At 38.4% G+C, this 25,050-nt stretch overlaps 1 protein-coding gene across 1 annotated transcript; it reads right to left on the bottom strand.

Annotated features, from left to right (window-relative positions):
- Window positions 1–378: 378 nt before the first annotated feature.
- Window positions 379–1,899, bottom strand: MKRN3 (makorin ring finger protein 3). The gene has a single exon (XM_065906906.1). It carries the CDS (start codon window positions 1,897–1,899, stop codon window positions 379–381), a length of 1,521 nt encoding a protein of 506 aa, XP_065762978.1.
- Window positions 1,900–25,050: the final 23,151 nt, after the last annotated feature.

Genomic DNA, 25,050 nt, shown 5'->3' with positions numbered 1-25,050 from the left:
AAATGAGTGTGGAAATTCTGTAAACACTAGACTAGAACTGAGTCAATCCTGTTAAAAACAGATGACAAAATAAACCATAAACTGACAGTCATATTAATTTCACCAAACAATAACTTTAAGGATGTTTTGTTACTTTTTAACACAGTGAAACGCCATAATCCTGGGGGGCAGGAATGGGAATGGTCAAGAAAACAGATGGATGTTTCTATACAAATGGTTTCAGCAGCCCCTAGAAGTGACAGATGTGTCCATAAACAAAACACAGACAAGAGCATATGACAGAGCCTCAGCACACCAGACAACATGCCACAGCAGAATGCCACAGATTCAAGGTGCAATATTCTTCCAGCTCACAATGAAGCAAGTCCCACCAGACCTCTATGAAGGGGAGCGCATAAGCTCCTGGTGAAAACACTTACACAACAGATTGGCCAGCCAAAGCATGACAAGCTCTTTTCTACTGCTTTTAAAGGGCATGTTGCCCTCTCCCACCTGCAGAGGCTCCAAAGGTTCCCAATGGCAAGTACCAGACGCCTCAGCACCCTGCCGCTGAGGCTCCTCGCCCTGGCCCTCAGGATACACATGTTTGTAAAAACAGTTCTCTCCAAATGGGCAGACCCTGCCTCGAGCAAAATACCTGCAGGTCTTGTGACTCAAAGCCTCCAAGTACTGTTGAATAAGTTTCTGCTTCTCTTCTTCCTCCTCCACCCAGTACTCACTGGGAATAACAAAGGTGGACATGACCCTGCACTGAGGGCAGGACTTGATAACCCTGCTGCCAAATTGTCTGGCACTTCTCCACCTGCGGATACACTTAAGACAGTAGGTGTGATTGCAGCTGGAGAGGATGCCAAAGCGGCAATCATTCCGGTTGGCTTTCTCATAGACAACCTCCATGCAGATGCCACACACTTTGTCCGCACTGCGCTGCACGGCAAACGAGAGCTCCATATTCTTTTCGTGTGCTTCAATGCAGGCCTTTACATGGTCTGCCCTCTGGGCACCATCCAAGGGGTGCAAGACCGGCAGCCCACACATATCACATATATCTCCATGGAGATAAACACAGTTCTGCCCACGAAAGCACTGCCCCGCGATAGCATCGCGGCAAAGCTGCCTCCCCATGCCCAAGACAATCTGCCCACTCTCAGTCACCGAGCTCTGCAGAGGAACCTCAGAGACAGAAAGGACCATGCGGCCCCGGTAGGGTTGCCCGGGAACAAATTCAACGGCATTCTCCCAGCCTTCCACACCTGCTCCTCCGGCAGCTTCAAGGCCTGCATTGTCTGTCTTGGCTTCAAACAAACCCCTTTCAGCAGCTGAGCCAATCACAGGCAAGGAGCATGAGGAAGCAGCAGGGGGGGCTTCCGCCACTTGCTGAGGCACGGGCTCCATGTGCGCAGCCGTGCTAGGGCCGCTGTCTGCAGAGGCCTGGGGCTGCGAGCCAGGGCCCTCCCCGGCCACCTGCCGGCCCGAGAGGTCATGGGAGTATCGGCAGTTCTCCCCCTCCTTGCACAGCCCATGCAGATAATACCTGCAGACGACTTGCTTTGTCCAGCTGCCAGTGCTCCGGCTCTGCAGCCAGCTGGGCCCGGCCCCTCCCCATGAGGCTTGGGCAGGCCTCAGACGTGACGGGCGGAACGGGGTTGGGCCTGGAGCCGAGGACCACCGGGAGACAGGGCGCACCGGGAGGGTGGGCCGTGGGGTGCCCTCCCCTGCTGCCTCGGTACCCCTAGAGGCCCCAGCTGCCTCGTGGGGTTCTTTGGGAGCTGCAGGCTCTTCCATGGCAGCTTTTACTCCCCAGAATGGTACCGGAACTTCCCCGGTGTGTCTTCCTTTCAGGCTTGAGGCCCGGAGGCCACGAGCCAGCTCCGGGACTCTTCCCTTGGAGCTGTGCATCTGTTTCCCTCTCCCCCAGTCCCTGCTTCCTGTATCTGTGTTCCTACTTCCTTCTCTGAGCAGGCGCAGTGAACACTTCCTGTGGGGACGACGTCAGTCCTCCACTGGGTCGGTGCACGATCGGTCCGGCTGGAATTGTGACCGGCATCCTCTTTTGTTCACATCTGGCAGCGCTGCCCGCCACGCCGCCTCTGCTCTGCTGCGTGCAGCCCCTCGCCCTCCCGCGGCTCCTCTGAGGGAAGAAATCACGGCCCTTTGAGGTTTTAATGCAATCCCTTCCAGCGTTCTTTCGGACGCATTGGTTTCATTGGTTTTTCATACGTGTCTATTGAAAACATCATAATCCTCATGCTTTTTAAAATTTCCCACTGTGTAAAATTCATCTTGTTTCTGAACCATATCACACGTGAATTTTATAAATGCTTTGTTCACTTCATTTTATGTCTATATGGATCTGTTCTTTTTTTTAAAATTATTTTTCATTCTGAGTACCTTAACTGTTGCTTCTGGAAGCTTTATTCGTTTAGTTGTGTTGACAAAAGCTCATTTCTTCTGCTCTTTGCTTTCTGGAAATTCTTACAGGCTTAGGTTGGAAAGGCTTTTCGCCAGTGAGGCATGAGCCGACCTCTGGTCTGAGGCTGCTTTAGTGGCTTTCAGCTTTGTTAGGTTATTGTGGTTTCCAGCCTTTCCCTCCCTTTGTGCAGAAGCCTCAGACCTTGCTGGTCATGATGCTGGCTTAATAAGCCTCTGTCCCCGTTGTGACCCTGGCTTTTCTTTTTCTTTTTTTTTTTTCCTCTTCTTCTTTCTGATTTAATTCACAGTGGCTCTTTGTTTCTGTTTCTTTATTACACCCCATTTTGTATGGTATTGTGCTGGGCCAGCCTTTCATGGTAAATCCTTTACCCTTCTGCTCATGTGGTGATTTTTAATTTCATCTGGGCTGTCATTTTGCAGATGCATTTTATTGAATTAGTAAACAAAGTAATTTAAAATATAAAGTGTTGATGTAAACTGAATTTTATCATGTAGGTTTCTGTGCTTTTAAAGAGATGATCATGTTATTTTTCTCTTTTTTATTTTATTGTAATTATTTACACTGATAGGTTTTTCAATGTTTAACTTGCCTTTTTTTCTTCCCCAAGAATAAACCTTTTGTGTTATGATTAAAACAAGTTTCTCAGAGGAAATTTTATAGTCCAAATTTTTATTTTAAAATTTGAGAAAATATGAATATAGTACAGAAATTAGATTGAAGTAAACTATAAACATGATAAATTAATTAAAGTAAAACAAATATGAAATAGGGGGAATTAATCAAAATCCTTTGAAAAGATTCTTGAACCTGAAGTGAAGCAGGCTCAAATAACCAAGATCAGAAATATAAAAAGTGGTATCAGTACATTAATAACAGGTATTAAAAATTATATGAGGATATCAGAAAAAAGGCATTAAATTTTAAAATGTATGTGAAATGGTCATATTTATTAAAAAAATTATTAACAAAAATGACAGGACCAGAAATAAGGAATATAAATATTTATCTGTTAGATAAATATTCAATTTAAAATAACTCCATAAATGAAATCTTTTAAAGTTTCCATCTACAGAAAGGCAAAAAGTCTATATGTGCTATTATTACAAGTCTTGTACACTCCAGTAAGGTAAGCAAAGAAATAATAAATGTTAGAATTGCAAAGAAATTATTCATGGGCAGTAGAAAATTAAGAATAATTTACTGATAAACTATTAAACTTAAGAGGATTTAGCAAGGACAATTAATAGGAGTGCAATAAAACAAAATAATTTGAATTTGTTTTTATATTTATATGTATACTATATATATACATGCATATAATCAATGATACTTAGATATTTAGAATTCATAATATTTATAACACTCAAAGCTAATTATCCTAGGAATTAAAGTACTAAAATGAAAATAATTTTATTTATGAAAACAGAAAGAAATTGAAGTATAGTCTGATCATGCAATAGAAGGCTCAACAATTTCAGAAGGTAAAAATTTTCCTCAGTTGATAAATTATGTGAGAATGATGCTACTTTTACATTGGGAATCTAGGAAATCTTGGTGAATTTATTTTTCTTCTTTATGTTGAATTTTCTGTTTAGGACAATAACTCAAAGTTTGGCTCACTTTCACTCTTTTTTTCTATAAATGTGTTAGATATTGACTATTCCTTTGACAACCCTCCAAATTTTCACAGAAAATGACTTGAAACACAGTTATTGGGTTGTCCACAAGTTCATAAACATAAAAATCCTGAATATAAATCTATTACATGTTTAATGGTAGTATGTTCTCAGCACCATGTCTACATTATATTTATTTGATTTTTTTACTTTTTATAGGTTAGCACTACTTAATGCAATGTTTTATGATGACTTCATATGCGTTGTTCTGTACAGTAATCATTAATACATATGTCTCTTAAGCACCTGAAATTCAAGTGAGTGGTAGCTCAGTTCTAGATGGTATTTGATCATCCTTCTCCCCAAACATAAGGAAATGGTGAAAAAGCAGTATCTTCTAACCTGCCCAGCTGTACAGCTGACATAGGGCAGCGTCTGCTTTCAGATCTCCACCTGTGTGACTTGCAAATGTGTTTGTGGGTCGTCCTCTCACCGTGAGCCACATCTTCTCATTTTATAATGAGATATTCCTTATGTACTATTAGAAACTAAAATTGTACCCCATGATTTTAAATGTTATCTAAGACTGAATAACTACAAATACTAGGTAGTGTGTGTTGAGAGAAATAATCTAATATTTTCCATACCAGTCAAATCTCTCTTCTCAGAGAATTTTATCTAACCATCATATTTCAAGAATTTTCCCTGATTTTTTTAATGTGAGCACCGAAGTTGCTTTCACATAGTCTCTGAAAATACATATCTGATCCTATCTCCAATTATTTGCCTCAGCTGAGCCCTCTTTCCCCAAAACACCATTGAGGGCATCCAAGTCTGGAGCCTGACTGAGACCAATTTGTGCACACAGCAATGTGCAGGGCAGCAGGATATCTCCTGGATGATGAGCATTGAGGTGTCCAACTGGAATGAAGGGAAGTAGCCTTCCACCTAAGCAGGCTGGGCTGAGCACCCAGTCACCAGGGAGCAAGTTGATAAAGGAGAGGTTGCTGACAGCACTACAGTGCTGAGGCACATTCCAGGCAGTGTAACAAGAGCTTGACAGGCAAGAGACTAGTAGTTATGAAGTGGACTGTGGCCTTGGGCAGAAGAGAACTGGAGTCTCCCACAGTCTTTTATTTTAAACATCCCAGGCCTGCTGGGCCCAGTCCCACATGACTCATATGTCCATATTTAAAGGACATGCATTGCTTCCGAGCAGTTTCCTCCAGCACACACACCTACTTCAGGTCCAACATTTAGGCACTACGTTGCACACCTGTAGGGTGCAGGGAAGGAAAATTAAAAAATTAGCCACTAGGGGCTCAAATCTGGAATGCACTGCTCTCTAAGAATTTATCTTGGGCAAATTAAACACTCTTTTTTCTCATCTGGTAAACAACAACTATCATCATAATAAGAGCAATCAACTCCCAGGTTTGTTGTGAGTATTAAATGAAACAATTATAAAATTAATGGAACAGTGTTTACAAGAATAATTTTTGAGATAAAATTATTTGGTAATTTAAAATTGCCCAAAGGATACTGTGACTGGAGCAACTGTGTCGTCTCCACTTTCTGCTGTCTGGAAACTGGAAACTGGGAACTGCATTTCCTGGTACAGAAGAGATAGGGGATAAGTATTTATTTTCTTATACTGATGAAAAATCTTATTTTTATTTTGAAATTTACAAAGACACTTTTCTACAATTCACCAAATTGCATACATTAATTATGTGCAGGTTTTTTTTTTTTGTACATCAATTACACCTTAAGAAAGCTGTAAACTTTAAAGCTGAGCACAATTAAATATATTATCAAAAGGGGAATTTCAGTTGTAGGTACGTTTGTGCAGCATGTTTTGTTCCCAAATCACTTGTGTTAATAATTGTATGGGAGTCTGCTTGGGACAGGCATTCTCTCGCTCATCCTGAGTGAGGGTGGGGTGTTATGAAGAGTCTAATCACCATGAGTGAACCACCAGATGACATGTAACCAGAAACATGAAAGTTACTCAAAGATGTCTTTCTAATTCCATATTTTAATACATATTTTAAAAGTATTAATTATTTTAAAGCCATTCAAATATAGTATCACAAAACTGCTCTGATTATGAAAATTACATGTTACTATCTGTATTGTAATCAAACACTGAAAATTTCAAGAAAAACTCTAAATGTTTTTCTGCAAGCGCCAAGAATTCTGCTATGTGTATATTATAGTGTGATTTTCATAATTTATTCATATTCATTTATTTTACAGGCCCAAAACATGCTTAAATTTTAATTTCTAGTCATAACCTAGATTAAACCCTTCTAATAAAGCTGATATTTATATCTAGAACAATGATAGAAACTAGTTATATACTTAACTAGTATATAAGTAACTGCTTGAAAGACTTAGAAAATAGCTAATATGGTGAGAATTAAAGGAATAAAATTTGAGAGAGAGCATTAAAGAACCTAAATCACCTATGAGTTATAGAAGAATTCACACAAAACAGAAAAATTTCAACTGAATAATATTCAAAATATGACAGGCATAAACACTTAGAATATACCTAAGGCCATGCACTGAAGTACAACATTTAGCCTTAAATACATTCATAAAGAAAGATGAAACTTTGTTTCCAAGTGGTAGGGAAAAGAAGATGAATGCAGAGATGGGGCAGGAATGTCATATAATGATGTTGGAGTCCTGCTGCCTTCTCATCTTTAGAGGGGGACGTAGATGTTATGCCAGGTGTGCACTTGGACCTGCATGCTACCACTGCAGGGAGGGGGAGGGAAACAGAATTAATCTGAATCTTTGTTTCTTGAAGGAGTGTTTTTTATATTTTAGAACATAAAAATACTTATATAATTTCCTATGTTCTTTGCCCTGTTTCTTTTGTCCTCCAAAAATTTTATGCTGTTATTAAGGAGAATTACAAGCAATCATGCCCAGCTGACCAGACAATGTTCATCTCCCACAAGAAACACAACAGAGTGCATATTTCTGGTCACTAGGGGACAAGGATGTAATTTATTGAATAAACTGAGGGGGGAGAAAAAAAAAAAAAAAAACAGCAAGTTGGTAGGTTTCTATACACTATTAATACTGCTGACCAAATCTCATCAGTGAAAATTACACATCAAACACTTATTAAAGTTTACATACTGGGCCTAAAAGATGTCTCAACAATGTCAAAGGCTTGAAATAATTCAGAATATATTCTCTAAGCCCAGACTGAAATTGAATCAGAAATCAGTAACAAAATACAGCTAGAAAAACCATTTATATGTCAGGATATTAATAAATGCATTTCTAAATCACCCACTTGTCAAGGTGGGTGAGAAAGAAAGAAAAAAAAAATCAGAAAAGGAATCAGAAAATATTATGATTTGATTAATAATGAAGTGTTATATAAAAATTTGTATGCTAGGTGGAAAGCAATACTTGGAGAAAATTTTATAGATTGAAATAAATATATTAGAAAATGAGAAAGTTGTTATTTCTGATGCAATCACTAAATTTGGATAATTACAAATGTATGTGTGTGCTTAGTTACTCAGTCATGTCTGACTCTCTGTGACCCCATGGACTGTAGCCCACCAGGCTCATCTGTCCATGGAATTCTCCAGGCAAGAATACTGGAGTAGGTTGCCATTTCCTCCTCTAGGGCATCTTCCTGACCCAGGGATGAAACTCGCTTCTCCTGCGTCTCCTGCATTGGCAGGTAGATTCTTTTCCACTGAGCCACTTGGGAAGCCCTTACAAATGTACATTATATTACAGAATTGATAACAAATTTAGCAGAAAGAATACATATGTAAAGAAATGACAAAAATAAGAACAGAAATTAATTTTAAAAAGTGAACATATAACAAGGAGAAGAGCCGGAGGCTTGTTCTTTAATGGGTTAAATAATTCAGATAAACCTCTAGTATGTTTCACTGAAAAGATAAAATGGAGATTTCTCAACTAACCAATATCAAGAATGAAAAACAGTGATATCTCTATTGTTCATACACACTTAAAATGATCATAAGAGTGTATCATGAACATTAGGCCCTTCAATATAAAAATGTAGTTCAAATTTTAAACTTCCTGGTAAATAAATTATCATAACTAAAGTGAAAGTAAATGGGAAATATGAATAGCCTTCTAACTTCTAAAGTTAATTATAATTAAAAACCTTCATAAAATGAAAACTCCAGGCTCAGAGTAATTCAAAATAAATTATATTAAGTATGTAATAAGGATCATTACAGACCCATGTTGCTTATAAACTTTGATGCAAATTTCAGGAAAATTGAAATATGAGGTTCAGTGATCTATAAAAGAGTGAACATAAAACAAAGAAGAGTTAATTCTCATGATGTCAATATTTAAAAATCATTTGGAAAGAATACCACATTTATGCATATAGAAAACAGATAAGTGGTTTCCATACCCAGAGATGGGTCTAGGTGAAAAGAGTGAAGGTAGTCAAAATGAACAAGCTTCCAGTTATAAAATAAATAAATCCTGGAGGTGTAATGATGACTATAGTTAATAATAATACGTTGTGTACTGAAAGTTGCTTAGAAAGTAGATCTCAACATTCTCTTCACTAAAAAAAATATATATATAACTTTGTGTGGTGATGGATGTTATAACTAGACTTATTGTGGTGATCATTTCACAATATAAACAAATACCAAATTGCTTTATTGTACACCTGAAACTAATATAATGGCTTAAGTCATGTATATATCAATACGAAATAAAAGGAAAGAACAGATTCACATGCACGTACACAACACCACACACAAAGATGTTTCCAAAAACACTAACTTCGAGATGAATTTAAAATGCTGTTTGCAAGTCCATTGAGAACAGTGTTATATCAGTGAAAGGAAGTTAAACCCATTCTGAAATGCATGCAGAGAAGTGTTTGAGAATACTTGTAGTTAAGGCATTTCTAAGATGCTACTTGCAAGCTGCATTGAGAACAGCACCATACCAATGAGTGGAAATTATATACATCTGTAATGCATGCAGAGAAGTATTTAAGAGCACTTGAGATAAAGATGTTTCTAGGAATGATGAAAAGAAACAAAATCAACTAGTATAAATAACCACATTAAAATATTAAGGAGAAAAAATAATAAACTCTCAAAAATCCACATTTTCATGTTTAAGCAATATGCATTTCTGATAAAAAATATTGGGGCAACAGGAACAGAAATCAATTTCCCTAACTGAATAAAGAAATTCTCTTTAATAACTCTAGATAAATGTCTTACTGATTAATATAAATGCTGAAATGTACAAAGATTATCCTCTGACACCAAGAATGAGGCACAGTGTCATTAACCAACATTTATATTTAAATTTTTACTTAAAGTCTTATCTACTGTAATAAGGAAAGAAGATAAACATAGCATATTGCAATTGGAAAATAATTATCAACAGGGGGACAGTTGAAAATAAAGAAGAATCTATAGTTGAACTATTTGAAGTAATAAATTTAGAAAGCCATTGAGAAAAATCAATATATAAAAACCAACTGTATATTTGCATGTCTATAGTGAACAGTTAGAAATGAAATTTTAGAACTATAGAACTAAAGATTCATTTTTAATATTTTAGGGATAAAGATACTTATGTAGAGGTATATAAACTATAACTGAGAGTAATTTATGATGTTCTAAATACATTGAAAATTGTTCTATTATAAGGAAGTAAAGATGTAATATTTTAAGAAGGTTAATATCTGGAAATTTGATCCATGTATTATCTAGAAACTCAGTGAAAATTAATGTGTGCTTGACTGGCTAGGTTCAGAGTAAAATGCATATGCAAGTGCTAACAACCAAATATAATTAGGCAATGAAGGGGAAAAAAAGAATTACTTTTACCAGATATCAAAATGCATTTCAAAGCTAGCTAATTAAAATACTGGACATTGTTGCAATCATAGAGAGAAAACTGAATAAAAAAGAAAGTTCAGAAATAGACCCCTGCACAAGGATGTTTAATTCTTAACAAATATGGAACTTCAGAGTAATGAAGATAGCTTTTATCAAGAAATGGTATTAAGACAATTGAATAAATAATTAAAAAAATAAATTTGATTTATATCTCTTTGTATGAAAGCAATGTTCCTTGGTGGCTCAGATGGTAAAGAATCTGCATACATTGAGGTAGACCTGGGTTCAATCCCTAGATTGGGAAGATCCCCTGGAGGAAGACATGGCAACCCTCTCCAGCATTCTTGCCTGGAGAATCCCCATGGACAGAGGAACCTGGTGGGCTACAGTCCATGGGGTTGCAAAGAGTCAGACATGACTGAACAACTAAGTATGGCAATGTTATCTCATGAGAAATATAGATAGGAACCTGAAATATAAAACAATAAATATATTAGGAGAGAACTAACTTTATCCCAAGAAATAATAAGATTCTCACTTTCTGGCTTTAAATATAAACATGAGATTCCCATATGCAGGGTTGTACTATTGTAGTATTGTTAATTTCCTTACAAACTAGGTGGAAATGAGCTATTATTTTGTTACTGTATTATTTGCTTGGGCACCATAGCAAAATACCATAGATTACATTAAACAATAAACATTAAGTCTCATAGTTCTGGAAGATGTAAAATTTCAGATCAAGATGCTTGTTTTGGTTTCTGGTGAGAGTGTCATCCTTACTTGCAGACAACTGCCTTTGTGCTGTCTTCGTGTGGCAGAGAGAGAGACAGTAAGCTGTCTGGTGTTTCCTCTTCAAGGATATTAATCTTATTGGATCAGGGCCCCACCCTATGACATCATTTAATCTTAATTATTTCCTTATATATTGTATCTTCAAATAAAGTCACATTGGATATATATATATATATATATATATATATATATATATATATATATATACACTCCTCAAAGATATTGTCCTGTAATTTTCTTATCTTTGGTACTGTCACTGGTTTTGTTTTCAGGGTGATAGGGGCTTCATAGAGTTACTTTTAAAGTATTCCTTCCTCTTCAGTCTTTTGGAAGAGTTTGAGACAAATAAATACAAGTATTTTTGTATGTTTTATAGAAATTCCCAATTAAGATACACGGTTCTAGACTTTTGTTTTCAGGAAGGTGGTTGATACATGTAACTCCATGACTGATTCATGTCAATGTATGACATAACCCACTGAAATGTTGTGAAGTAATTAACCTCCAACTAATAAAAAAAAATACCGATTTTATCTCACTTCTTGTGATCAATCTGTTCAAATTATCTGTTTTTTCTTGACTCAGCTGTAGCAGGTTATATGTTTCTAGAAGCATCCATTTCTTTGAGGTTGTTCAGTTTGTTGGCATATGGGTTTCTCTTATAATTCTATTGCATTTCTATGGAATTGGTTGCTATTTCTCCTTTTTTCTGACTTATTTTGTTTATTTGGATCCTTTCTCTTTTCTTCTTGGTGAGCCTAGCTAGAGGTTTGCAAGTGCTGTTTATTTTCTTAAAAAAAAAAAAAAAATACTTCAAGAGAAGGAAATGGCAATCCACTCCAGTACTCTTACCTGGAAATTCCCTTGAACAGAGGAACCTGGTGGGCTACAGTCCATGGGGTTGCCGAGTCAGACACGCCTGAGGGGCTGACACACACACACACACACACACACACAATTGAGATACTTGGTGGTGCAAGGGTATATTTTATCTACTCTCCCATCTCCTGCAGGAAACAGGATGGGGCAGGAAGCACCTGGGAAGCAGGATGGCTCGCCATACCCATCCCTCTGGAAGTCTTGGGCCCTCAGTGCCTACAACAGCTGGCCTTGGGCAAATAAAAGAATAAGTTGTTTACTGGCAAAGAAAAAAAAAAAGTTCTTGGTTTCTTTGATCTTTTCTATTGTTTTTATCTATTTTATTTATTTCTTTTCTGATATTTATTTGGTCATCATGCTGACTTGGGTTTTATTTGTTTTGTTTTTATTTTCTGTTTTTTAAGATGGTAGTTTAGGTTGTTTATATGAGATTTTTCTTGTTTCTTGAGGAAGGCCTGTATCAACAAACTTCCTCTTAGAACTGCAACTTATGGATTTTGTAAGGCTGTGTTTTCATTGTTATTTTTCTTTTTTTTTTTTTTTTTTTAATATTATTTTATTAGTTGGAGGCCAATCACTTTACAACATTTCAGTGGGTTTTGTCATACATTGTTATTTTTCTTGAGGTATCTTCTGATGTCCTCTTTGATTTCTTTATTGATTAATTTTTTAAGTAGCGTGCTATATCATCTCCATTTGTTCATTTTTACACCAAGATTTCTTTCTGTGGTTAATTTCCTTTTTTGTACATACCACTGTGGTCAAAACAGATGGTTGAAAGAATTCTGTCCTCTTAAATTTGTTGAGGCTTGTTCTGTGACATAGTATGTGATCTCTTTCAGAGATTGTTCCATGTGTGCTTGAAAAGAATGTGCATTTCTATTTTTTTCTCTTTTTCATGTAGTGTCCTGTAGATATCAATTAATTTCAACTGTCAGTTGTATTATTTTGGCTCTCTATTGCCTTATTGATTTTCCAGGTGGAATATCTGTCCAATAACACCAATAGAGTGTTAAAGTCTCCTACTATTGCTGTATTCCTGTAAATTTATCACTTTATGTCTGTTAGTATTTGTTTTATATTTTAGGTTCTTCTATGTTGGGTGCATATATGCTTTAATTAAAGCTTTTCTTTTCTTTTCTTTTTTTTTTGTATTGGAGTATAGCCAGTTAATGAGTTTGGGTAAACTCCAGGAATTGGTGATGGACAGGGAGGCCTGGCGTGCTGCAGTTCATGGGGTTGCAGAGTCGGACACAACTAAGCGACTGAACTGAACTGAATAGCCAATTAACATCGTTGTGGTAGTTTCAGGTGGACAGGAAAGTGACTCAGCCATACATATAAATGTATCCATTCTCCTCCAAACTCCCCTCCTATCTACGCTGCCACATAAGGTTGAGCAGAGTTCTCTATGCTATGCATACAGTAATACCATGTTGGTTATCCATTTTAAATATAGCAGTGTGTATATGTTGATCCCAAACTATCTCTTCCCCATTCTTCCCCCTGAAACTATAAGTCCATTCTCTATGTCTGTGAGTCTTTTTTCTGATTTTTACATAGATTCATTTGTATCATTTCTTTTTAGATTTCACATATAAGGGATGCCATATGATATTTCTCCTTCTCTATCTGACTTACTTTATATCAGTATGGCAACCTCTGGGCCCATCCATGTTGTTGCAAATAGTATTATCCCATTCATTTAATGGCTGAGTAATATTCCATTGCATCTATGTACCACATCTTCTTTATCTGTTTCTCTGTTGATGCACATTTGCGTCCATGTCTTAGCTATTGTAAACAATGCTGCAATGAACATTGGGGTGCATATATCCTTTCAGACCATGTTTTTCCGTGGGCATATGCCCAGGAGTTGAATTTCAGGGTCATATGGTAGCTATGTTTTTCGTTTTTTAAGAACCCTCCATACTGTTGTCCATAGTGGCTATATCAATTTACATTCCTGCCAACAGTGTAGGAGGGTCCCCTTCTCTCCATACACTCTCCAGCATTTATTGTTTGTGGATTTTTTGATTATAGTAATTTTGACTGCTGTGAGGTGATATTTCATTGTAGTTTTGATTTGCATTTCTCTAATAATTAGGGAGGCCTGGCATGCTGTGATTCATGGGGTTGCAGAGTCGGACATGACTGAGTAACTGAACTAAATAATTAGTGATGTTGGACATCTTTTCATGTACCTCTTGGTCATCTGTATGTCTTTCTGAGAGAAAAGTCTCTTTAGGTCTTCTGCAAATTTTTTTTTGGTTGGCTTGTTTGATTGATATTGAGACACATGAACTGTTTGTAAATTTTGGAGACTAATCCCTTGTTGGTCACGTCATTTGCAAATATATTATCTCAGTCTGTGAGTTGACTCTTTTGATTTTTTATTGTTTCCTTTGCTGGGTAAAAGCACTTGAGTTCTAGCAGGTTCCATTTGTTTGTTTTTGTTTTTATTTCCATTATTCTGGGAGGCATATCAAAAAAGATATTACTGCGATTTATGTAAAAGAGTGTTCTGCCTATGTTTACAAGTGCATATATTTTAACAAGTGTAATATCCCCTTTTTTGTACACATCATTCAAAGCATTATATAATGTCATTTGGTGTCTTTCTTTTATTCACTTTTTTATAGTCTGTTTCCTGAGTATTACTTTTCCTGCTTTCTTCTCATTTCCGTTTGTGGGAAATGCATTTTTTCCATCCACCTACTGTCAGTATGACTGACTTTTACTCTGAAGTGAACTCTTATAGGCAGTGCCTTGTAGGGTCTTGTTTTCTTCATCCAATCTGTCACTCTATGTCTTATATCACAGCATTTAGTCCATTGCCATTTAAATCAATTAATGGGTAGGTACTTATTACCATATTAAATCTTGTTTTCCAGTTGATTTTGTACTTCTTTGTTTATCTTTTTTTCCTTTTGTCTTTTCGTGGTTTTCTTTTGTTTTATATTTGAGTTCATTTTTTGTTGGTTTGTTTTTTGTGTGTGAATCCATTGCAAGCTTTTGATTTGTGATTACCCTGGTTTTCAAGTATCCTAATCCATAGCTGTATACATTTGCTTTAGACTGACAATCTTGTAAGTTCAAACACATTCTTAAGGATTTTTTTTAATTACCTACCACACATTATTTTTTTCAATTTTTAGCTTCATGTTTATCCTTTCTCTGTTAATTGCAGTATAATCACTTTTACAATTTTTAACCCATAAACTAATTTTTAATTGTTTTTCAATCGTTTTATGTATTTTTATTTCCTACTGTGACTTTTCATTTCCTATAGATTCCTGCTTCTTTTTCTTTCAGTATTTCCTTTAGATAGGTTTAACATTGCTATACATTGTATTTTTTCTTGTCTGAGAAATTCTTTATATCTTTATCAATTTTTTTAATTTAAATGATAATATTATTGGGTAAAGTATCCTAGGTTGCAGGTTTTCCCCTTTTAGAACTTTGACTTTATCATGCCACTCCCTTCTGTTCTGCAAAATATCTGTAGATAAATCAGCTGGCAGCCTTATAGGGGTTCCCTTGTAACTGAATCTGTTTTCTCTCACTGTCTTTAGAATCCTCTTTTTATCTTTAATTTTTATCATTTTAATTATGATTTCATGGGGTAGGTCTGTTTAGTTTCTTATTTGGGACCCCCTGTGCTTCCTGAAACTGGATAGCTGTGTTTAGTTTCTTTAGGTTTAATACATTTTTCAGCCAGAACATTTTTTATCTCCTCTCTGTCTTTTTCTGGAACCTCTATTATATGTAGGTTGGCATGTTTTATGTCATCCCACAGAACTCTTATGCAGCTTTGGTTTTTTAAATTTGTCTTTCTGCTGTTCTGATTGGGTGATTTTCATTATTGTCTCTTCTAGATCTCCTATTTGTTTTTCTGCATTTTTTAGTCTGCTATCCATTGCTCCTAGATTCGTTTTTATCTTGGCAATTCAGTTGTCTAATTTTTATTCTTCTTCTTCACAGTTTCCATTTACTTTTTAAAGGGATCTGTATTTCTGTTGGTAATTTTTGTTTCTTCCTTTAGCATTTTTATTACCTCCTCTTTCAACTTGGGGTCTAGTAGACTGGTGAGGTCTGTTTCATTATTTGTTCTTTCTGGGGATTTATCTTGTGCTTTTGATTGGAAGTCCTTTCTTTGCTTTTTCATTTACTTCACTTTTTCTGCCTCTCTAAATGTAAGAGAGATTGCTATCTATTGTGGTCTTGAAGGGGTGTTCTTATGTGGGAACATCCCTGTGCAGACTGTATGCATCCAGTATTTTTGGTATGAGAGCTTTATTGGTATGGGTGCCAGCCACATCTTTTCTCAACCCCCTTAATAGGGGGTTAGTGTTGTGATATCCAGAGCCTCCACTGTAGATGTTAAGTGAAAGTAATTTAGAAAGATGGTAGCGATAACCCTATATGCAAAACAGAAAAAGAGACACAGAAGTACAGAACAGACTTTTGAACTCTGGGGGAGAACGTGAGGGTGGGATGTTTTGAAAGAACAGTATGTATATTATCTATGGTGAAACAGACCACCAGCCCAGGTGGGATGCATGAGTCAAGTGCTCGGGCCTGGTGCACTGGGAGGACCCTGAGGAGTCGGGTGGAGAGGGAGGTGGGAGGGGGGATCGGGATGGGGAATACGTGTAACTATATGGCTGATTCTTGTCAAGGTATGACAAAACCCACTGAAATGTTGTGAAGTGATTGGCCTCCAACTAATAAAATAATATTTAAAAATAAAAAAAAATAAAAATTAAAAAAAAAAAAAAGAAAAAAAAAAAAAAAAAAGAAAGTAATAGTGTTAGATGCTCAGTTGTGTCTGACTCTTTGCAACCCCATGGACTATAGGCCACCAGGCTCTTCTGTCCACGGAATTCTCCAGGTAATAATACTACAGCGAGTCGCTGTTCCCTTCTCTAGGGGATTTTTCCAACCCAGGAATTGAACTGGGTTTCCTGCATTGCAGGCAGATTCTTTACCTCCTGAGTCACCAGGGAAGACCTAAATATGGTAAGGGGGGGCTATTTCTTTCCTCCGTAGCTGTCACAGCCCTTTGGGAGTGGTTTCTGATCCCCAGTTTTTTGAGTAGGTGCCCCAAGTGTCAAGTTTTATAAGGCTCCATTGTCCCTAAGTGTGTGCTCCATCTCTAAGAAGATACTTGCTGAAGCAAATGAGGCCCAAGTGGTCAAGAAAACCTATGTGCTGCTTGTGCAGGAATGAACATTACACCTAGAAAAAGGCTGAGGTCATGTCCCTTTCTCTGTTGTGTTTGCCCCAGACCTAGTTCTAGGCTGGTGCTTGGGGCTGCGGTGCTCTGGGTGCATAAATTGATGTGGTACTGCTGTTAATCCCTGGGACCTGTGCTGCATCTCTTGCAAGACCTTTCCAGGACCTATTCACCCCAGGTCTAGCTCCAAGCTATTGTGAAGGGTGGGTGGAAGGGGAGAGCTTCCACTGGAAAATGAACCACTACATACTCCTCCCCAGGATCTATCTACCTACGGGATGCATTTATATAGTGACACCTGCTGTACACACCAACAAAGTCCACCCCTGTCAGACCTACTACTACCATGCATGCACTGACAGTGGGCTCTAAGTTTCAGTCAAGACCACACCCTAGGCCTTCTGGGCTGTCTCTGTGGAGCCAGACCAAGTCTTCTCCAGGGCCCATCTCCTCAAGGGTCAGCACCTAGTGCTGCCCATACTAGCAGCCCTACCTGATGCAGGTTTGTGATGAAAAGTGTGGTGAGAAGGCTGCCATCAGACCCATTCTGATCTTTATTTATGCCACATTCTACCTGACTGTGTGGGGATCTTTCTTGCAGCTTTGTTGGTATAAGAGGTTTTCTGCTAGTTTCCAGTTGGTTTTCTGTGAGAGTTCCATATGTATATGAATGTTGACATGCTTGTTGCCAGGAGGTGATTTCCATATCCATCTGCTCTGCCATCTGGATCTCTCTGAGACATGATAAGATTCATAACTTAAAGAACAGATAAATAAAAATGTAGTTCTCTCCTGGGAGTTTGGAGTATATTTATCTACTATCATAAGTCTTAGGGTAATTATTATTAAGATCTTTTTGAAGTACAAGACAACTTTTCTCCAATATCCTGATCTTTTATACTAACTACAAACATTTTGAGAGGTAAGGTTTTATGATGGTAAAGATAGGTGGGCCTTGACTTGTTTCTAGAGTTGTACTTTTGGTCTTGTAGGAATTTTCAAGTCTAAGAGAGTTGTTTCTTTAAGCCCCTAAATACTACTCTAGCTGATTTATTTCCTGGTTATTTGTAAGAGGACCTGGGGAACTGCTGAGATGAAAGAGTGATTTTTAAGGTGATCTTCATAAGGGGCTCCTTAACACTCATAACTATAATTGTTTTCCTTTCAATTTGATTCTTCTATAGGCATCAATATGACAGTTGCTTATGATGAGGGCTCCCAATTTTTTTCCTTTTAAAGGCAGCCAATTTAAATTATCTATTATCTGACTATTGGTAAGTAGGATCTTATTTTCAATTAAAATGTTGATTCAAACCAACTAGCAATTTTTGGCTTAATCAAAGATGTAAGAAGCATCTCACAAAAGATTATAACCCTCACACAACCAAGAAAGTCCACTTTCAGATTTAGTCTGAAAAGGTAAATAGCCACCCATGCTACTAGCAGTAAGAATGATGTAGTGAAATGTTATCTCCAGTGTTCCACAAAAATGTGGGACACCTTCAGCTATAAAAGTGTTAATCAGTGCACTGGGGAGATGCTACCAGAATGGGATTTTCCAGCAATTACAACCAACAAAGGGTGATATGAAGCAGACTGGGATCCCTTAGGACAAACTCCCCTGGAAGCCGTCACAGCCAGACAAATAAAGTGCTGCTTATGACCGTGTGTCTCAGGATCCCAGTCTGTTTAACTGGCCACCAGTTGCACTCAAGTAAATGCACCTTGCAGATGGCAGATACCACAGAGAATATTCTCACTGGACACAAAGCCAAGTTCACAAGACATAGAGAAAGGTGGGGGGGGGAACTCATTCCATTTAACATAGAGGATCCACAGCTGAGTTTGACTAAAACACTGGTCTGGTGACAATGCTTAACTCGCCAGCCTGTGAGGTTAGCTCAGAAAGCAACCTGACAGGGACTCTGCCTGTTTCCTGCCCTATATTTTTTTCCTCCTTATGACAAGCAGCAGACTTCCCTGGTGGATCAGATGGTAAAGAATCCAGCTGCAATGTGGGAGACCTGGCATCAATCCTTGGGTTGGGAAGATCCCCTGGAGGAGGACACGGCAACTCACTCCAGTATTCTTGCCTGGAGAATTCCATGATCAGAGGAGCCTGGTAGGCTACAGTCATTAGGGCTACAGAGTCTGAAATCACTTAGCATGCATGAACATGAGAAAGAGCATAATACACAGGCAAATAGACATATACACATAGCAAACTCTGAGAGAAGACTCTCCAAGTTTTGCGAAGTTCAAGGAATTTAGTTCCAGAAATATTTTACCTTCCTAATGTAAATTGAGAGAAAAACTTAGAAATTAAAATTGAGTGAGAGAGAAAGGAAACGTTTCACTTATCACTTCCCTTTGCAAAAGACCCTGGGGTCTGAGATGGGGAGACTGACATGTTAAGGAATCTTACCTTCTGCTGGCCTTGGTCACATGTCTCAGAAACTCTGAGCAGCAGCAGCCTCAGAATGGGAAGCAGGTCCAGCCACCTTCCTTGTTGAAAGTGAAAGTGAAGTCTCTCAGTTGTGTCCGACTCTTTGTGACCCCATGGACTGTAGCCTACTAGGCTCCTCCATCTGTGGGATTTACCAGGCAAGAATGCTGGAGTGGGTTGTCATTTCCTTCTCCAGGGGATATTCCTGACCCTGGGATTGAACCCAGGTCTCCTGCCTTGTAGGCAGACACTTTACCCTCTGAGCCACCATGGAAAGAGAGGGGAAATATCCCCCATCCCACTTGAGTTCTTAGGTCTGAGTAATCAAATTGACACAAAACATTAAAAGGAGAAAAAAGAAGCACATATAAATTAATTCACATGGAGGTCTCACAAAAATGGAACCCTAAGAAGTGGCCAAAGCAGGCAACCTTTGTACTTTTAGACAAAGAAACAAAACATTTGTTAGCAGTTCATAGGACAAAGTTTTGGATTGGAGCAGTAAATTAAAGAAGTAATAAAGTTTGTGTGTATAGGCCTCATGACCTGAATTCCTCACCTCTGGATATAAGGGTGTCTGTCCACTTACCTCAAGATTCAAGGAGAACACCTTTCACATGAGAGATTTATTTCCTGAATTCAGAATGACAAAAAGGAGAATCAGAGTGTCCCTCTTGCATTGGCTGTTTCTTCAGTAATTTTAATTCGAAATAAACAATGTCATTGAGGCATATATTGAGGTTAGCACTGGGCACCATCAGCCTGAAGTGATTTCATCTGTGCAATTGTTCTGTTCTGTGGTGGGAGAGGTGAGAGCAGGGAAGGAGAGGAAAAACTGACTGGTGGTAAATCTTAGTATATGTGATAGGGCCTGGCTCAGAATGGAACCACAGTATGGGATCTATGACTCGTTAGGCAGATCTCCATCAAATCTTACAGATATCCCTTGCAAAGCACCATAATATGTCTATGCCTGAGATTTGTAGGACTCTAGTTACAATGCAGGTACATCTGGGCACACTGATAGACTAATTTGTAGGCACCTTTACACCCAGAGATCATCCCTGTAGACCTACAGCAAGATCATTAAGAGCTCAAGCCTGACAGCCAGATCCATCTTATCTGGCTACATTAGAAGGACCATTCTGCTTGGGATACAATTTCAGGTGTGGTATAAAAAGAGAGCAACTGGCTTAAACATCACTTCATTTGGCACCAAATTATGTAAAGGAAGGTGAGCTTTGCATCAGGATTCATACCTGTTGACACACAAGGCAAACCCCTTTTAACAGGACCTATCCACACCTGGACCTCAGCTATTCTCTGGTACGCTATGAATGTGGATGTTTTATTTTCGTGCTGGGGCAGTGTTAGACCTGCAGATTCTGTGAGCAGTCCACTTATATATAAAGATCAATAGCTACAACAGTAGAGAATATTTGCATTTGAGGAGCTTGAAGGTCTTCTTTTAAGGTGAACAATATGGATATTAAACAAGGCAGAATGTCCTTGCTTTGGAGCACATGGTCTTTACTTCCCCATCTCATGTTGGGTACGAGCTAGGCTTTTGCTTCAATTTTTGGCTGCTAGATCCTCGGGTTCTTTTAAAAAGTTATTCGCTCTTGGTGGCAATATAAATTGATACAGCCACTACAGTAGGAAAACAGTAGATGACCCAGAAATTCCACTACTGGCCATAAACCCTGAGAAAATCATAATTCAAGAATACATCCAAATGTTCACTGCAGCACTATTTACAATAGCCAGCACACGGAAAAAAGTTAAATGTCTACCGACAGATGAATGGATAAACAATAAATGGTATATATATTTTATATATATATGTGTGTGTGTATACACACACACACACACACACACAGAGAGAGAGGAATATTATTCAGCCCTTAAAAGGAGCAAAATTGGGTCATTTGTAGTGACAAGGATGTACCTAGGGTCTGTCATACAGAGTGAAGGAAATCAGGAAGAGAAAAATAAATATCATGTATTATGCATATATATTATGCATTTTGCAGAATCTAGAAAAATTTTACGGATAAACCTATTTGCAGGGCAGGAATAGAGACGCAGGTGTAGAGAATGGACATGTGGACTTATGGGGGAAAGGAGAGGATAAATTGAGAGATTAGGATTGACACACATACATTCATCAGTTCAGTTCAGTCTCTCAATAGAGTCCTGCTCTTTACGACCTCATGGATGCAGCATGCCAGGCTTCCCTGTCTAGCACCAACTCACAGAGCAAACTCATGTCCATAGAGTCAGTGCTGCCATCCAACCAACTTCTGTCATCCCCTTCTACATCTGCCTTCAATCTTTCCCAGCATCAGGGTCTTTTCAAATGAGTCAGTTCTTCACATCAGGTGACCAAAGTACTGGAGTTTCAGCTTCAGTGTCAGTCCTTCTAATGAATACCGAGGACTGATTTTCTTTAGAATTGACTGGCTTGGTCTCCTTGCAGTCCAAGGTACTCTCTAGAGTCTTTTCCAACACCACAGTTCAAAAGCATCAGTTCTTCAGGGCTCAGCTTTCTTTATAGCTCAACTCTCACATTTATGCATGACTACTGGAAAAACCATAGCCTTGACTAGACAAACCTTTGTTGCAAAGTAATGTCTGCTTTTAAGATGGTGTCTAAGTTCATCAGAGCTTCTCTTCCAAGGAGCAAGCATCTTTTAATTTCATGGCTACAGTCACCCTCTGTGGTGATTTTGGATTCTTACCTGCTAGGCCATTTGGGAGAGGGCATATATACAGGACCATGTGTAAAATAGATAGCTATGGGGAAGCTTCTGTATAGCACAGGGAACTCAGCTTGGTGCTCTGAGATGACCTAGAGAGGTTGGATGGGGGTGTGAGAGGGAGCTCAAAAGAGAGAGAATATTGTATACACATATAGTTGATTTACTTTGTTGAATTCAGCAGAATCTAACACAACATTGCAAAGCAATTATACTCCAATAAAAAATATTAGGCATTTTCAAGCCTTTGGCAATCCCAACTAGTTGTCTTATTTCTGTGGTGTTGAACAGTAGGTTACAGATGTACTAAACACTCTCAACAGCTGGTTGGTCCCATTTTATTCCTCCTGATGTAGAAAATCTTTAAAATATTTTGAATCCCAAGATGCATGAAATGTTGATTTTCAGTTTCAAATCCTCCACTGATTTGATCTTATGTGTTATCACGGGAAATTACTGTACCAAGTTATTAATTATCACTGTTCCAAATCTTCTCTATCCACTCATCTGTGAATGGACATTTAGTTAATTTCTATGTCCTGACTATTGTAAATAGTGCTGCAATGAACATGTGTTTATGTGTCTTTTTGAATTATGGTTTTCTTAGGGTATATGCCTAGTAGGGGGACTGCTGGGTCATATGGGTGGTAATATTTTTAGGGTTTAAGGAACCTCTATAATGAGGCTGCACTCATAGGTATCTGCTGTCCTCTCCAGGATGTCCCAATCAACCTCAAAGGTACGGGGTTTACCCTCACACATGTGATGATGGCAGGATAATTGGGACTGGATCCTACACGCTGAGAGCAGGGATCCAGTGCTTTAGCATACTAGTTCACCAGGGCTGTGTTCAGGCTGTGTCTATAGGTATTTTATAGTTAGTGAGGAGCTTGCCAACTTCTTGGGTATTTTAGACAAGGAAGGCATAGGTGTTCATGCTGCTTATGTAGGGCCATCACATCTTTTGCCATAATATGCTGGATGTGGTCCACAATATCCCACAGGGTTGTGGGAGGAGGTGCAATAGCAGCAATGTTTGCAGTGACAGAGATATTAGAGCTCTCAACTGTACCTTCCTTCCTGAGGGCCCATGCTTTCTGGAGTCATGTTGCCTCAACTATAATAGGCCCAGGAGTCCTGAAAATTCAGTAATTAGGAAGGTAAGCCTCCTCCTTTTCCTGAGGGCACTGCCTGGAGTACACACTGCCTGGAGTACACACTGCCCAAGTACACACTTGGGCAGGAGTTTTCACCTGTTTGTCCCAGTCTTTAACTAATGAAGATCTTAGCCAGGTTTCCTAATGTTTATACCATAAGTCTAACACCCACTGGGTGAGCTTACTGTCTGTGGGACACTAATGTGTAAAAGACATATCCACAGCACCTCAACTCTGCTCTGGTGAGCATTACTCTGAGGTTTGGGAAAGCTCTGGTTGTTTCCTTCAGACTTTGCACTATGGGATGGAAGGCATCTTTGTGGGTGGTTGGCTGCAGCACAAATGCCAGCAAGTGGTGAGCCTCTCCCAGACAGTATTACCCACCCAGGAGAGATAAGGGGGCAACCCCATCTTCCTGCTTCTGAATCCAATTGTTATGACTTTGTTAAATTAACGTTTGTTAAGTGGGGTGCAGGGGCTGGATGGCTGATGAATTGCATTTCAGCCACAGACCACAAAAGAAATTGAAATAGAGAAGTTAATCACTCATAGACTTGTCACAGTATACCTGGAAGGGCTAAAAGGGACATCAAGATGATTGCAGAGAGAGAGAGAGAGGATCTGGGGACACATGCCTTTATAAAGGTCATAGATGGGGTGCTTTGAAGTTCCTGGGATAAGGCTGGATTTGTGAATTCAATCCAAAACAATTGACCAAAAGAATTAGGATTTGGTGAGCTCCTTGGGTATCTTATCTAGAGGTCCCAAAAAGGGAAGACTTTAGGAGGCCAGTTGGGGGGGTGGCTGTTGATCTCAAGGACTGTTGGGAAGAGTCATATTAGGAACTTGCATTCATTTGTGAATCTGGGCTGCTGTCTAGAGAATGTGCTTGTATGAGGGGCTAATGTCAGCTAAGGTCCCTGCAGGTCAGTTTGCCAAACAAAATGAACCCCAGGCAGCAATAACTGTGGAGTGTACTGGCCTAAGATGAATAGACTGCAGATATTTCTCCAGCAAATATGGGATTATTTAATGACAGCAGAGAATTGCATTTTGAGATACAGAACCTTGGAGAGTCACCTGCATGTTCCTGTGTATCAAGGGAAGGATAATTCCATTATCGAGGGGAAACAGAAGTTGGGAGGACTGTTGTAAACAAAGAGGCCATGGTTTCTCATTGTCTGGAACCCTCGCAGGAAGAAAAAGGATCTTTTTTTTCCCTCTTGCTGGGTTCTGCTACTGTTACAGAGTGTGAGAGCTCCCTCTTCTGGTCTCCAAGCTCTATTCAATGCAGGTGTCTATTAATTTTTCACAATGGCTTAGCTAAACACTGAACAAGGATAAAACAGTAATGATCCAAACAAACAAACAAAAACAGTAATGATCACAACTATAAATATATAATATTTATTCTGTGCAACATTATGTTTGCATAAATATAGTGACAAATGGAATTTCAAAAGCGTATTTAGGTTTTAAAAATTTATCTTCCAGAAAACACTGCTTCCCATTATACAACCCCATTTTTTCAATCTCTCAACTATTTTGCATGGGGGTGCAGATGAAAAAATTTGTAGAAGTCTATGATACTTAGCTGTAGTTTCTATGAGTCTGAAATACCTTAGAAGAGAGATGATATTTAGTTTTGGACTAAAGGTAGATATTTATATTCCAACACACTCTAGCCAAATTCTGTGGTTCAAGCTATGTGTCTACTAAACACCTTTTTTTTTTTTTTTTTTTTGCTATTTGATTGTTGGCAATTTTTAATCAAATTTCTCCTTGTATTTCTACCTCATAACTTGGCAAGATGGAAACAAAGCCTATGTGT

The sequence above is a fragment of the Muntiacus reevesi genome, chromosome 15 (assembly GCF_963930625.1).
Source record: "Muntiacus reevesi chromosome 15, mMunRee1.1, whole genome shotgun sequence".
NCBI lineage: Eukaryota > Metazoa > Chordata > Mammalia > Artiodactyla > Cervidae > Muntiacus > Muntiacus reevesi.
Note: the sequence above shows the minus strand (reverse complement) of the source record. Positions and strands in the feature narration are given on the sequence as shown.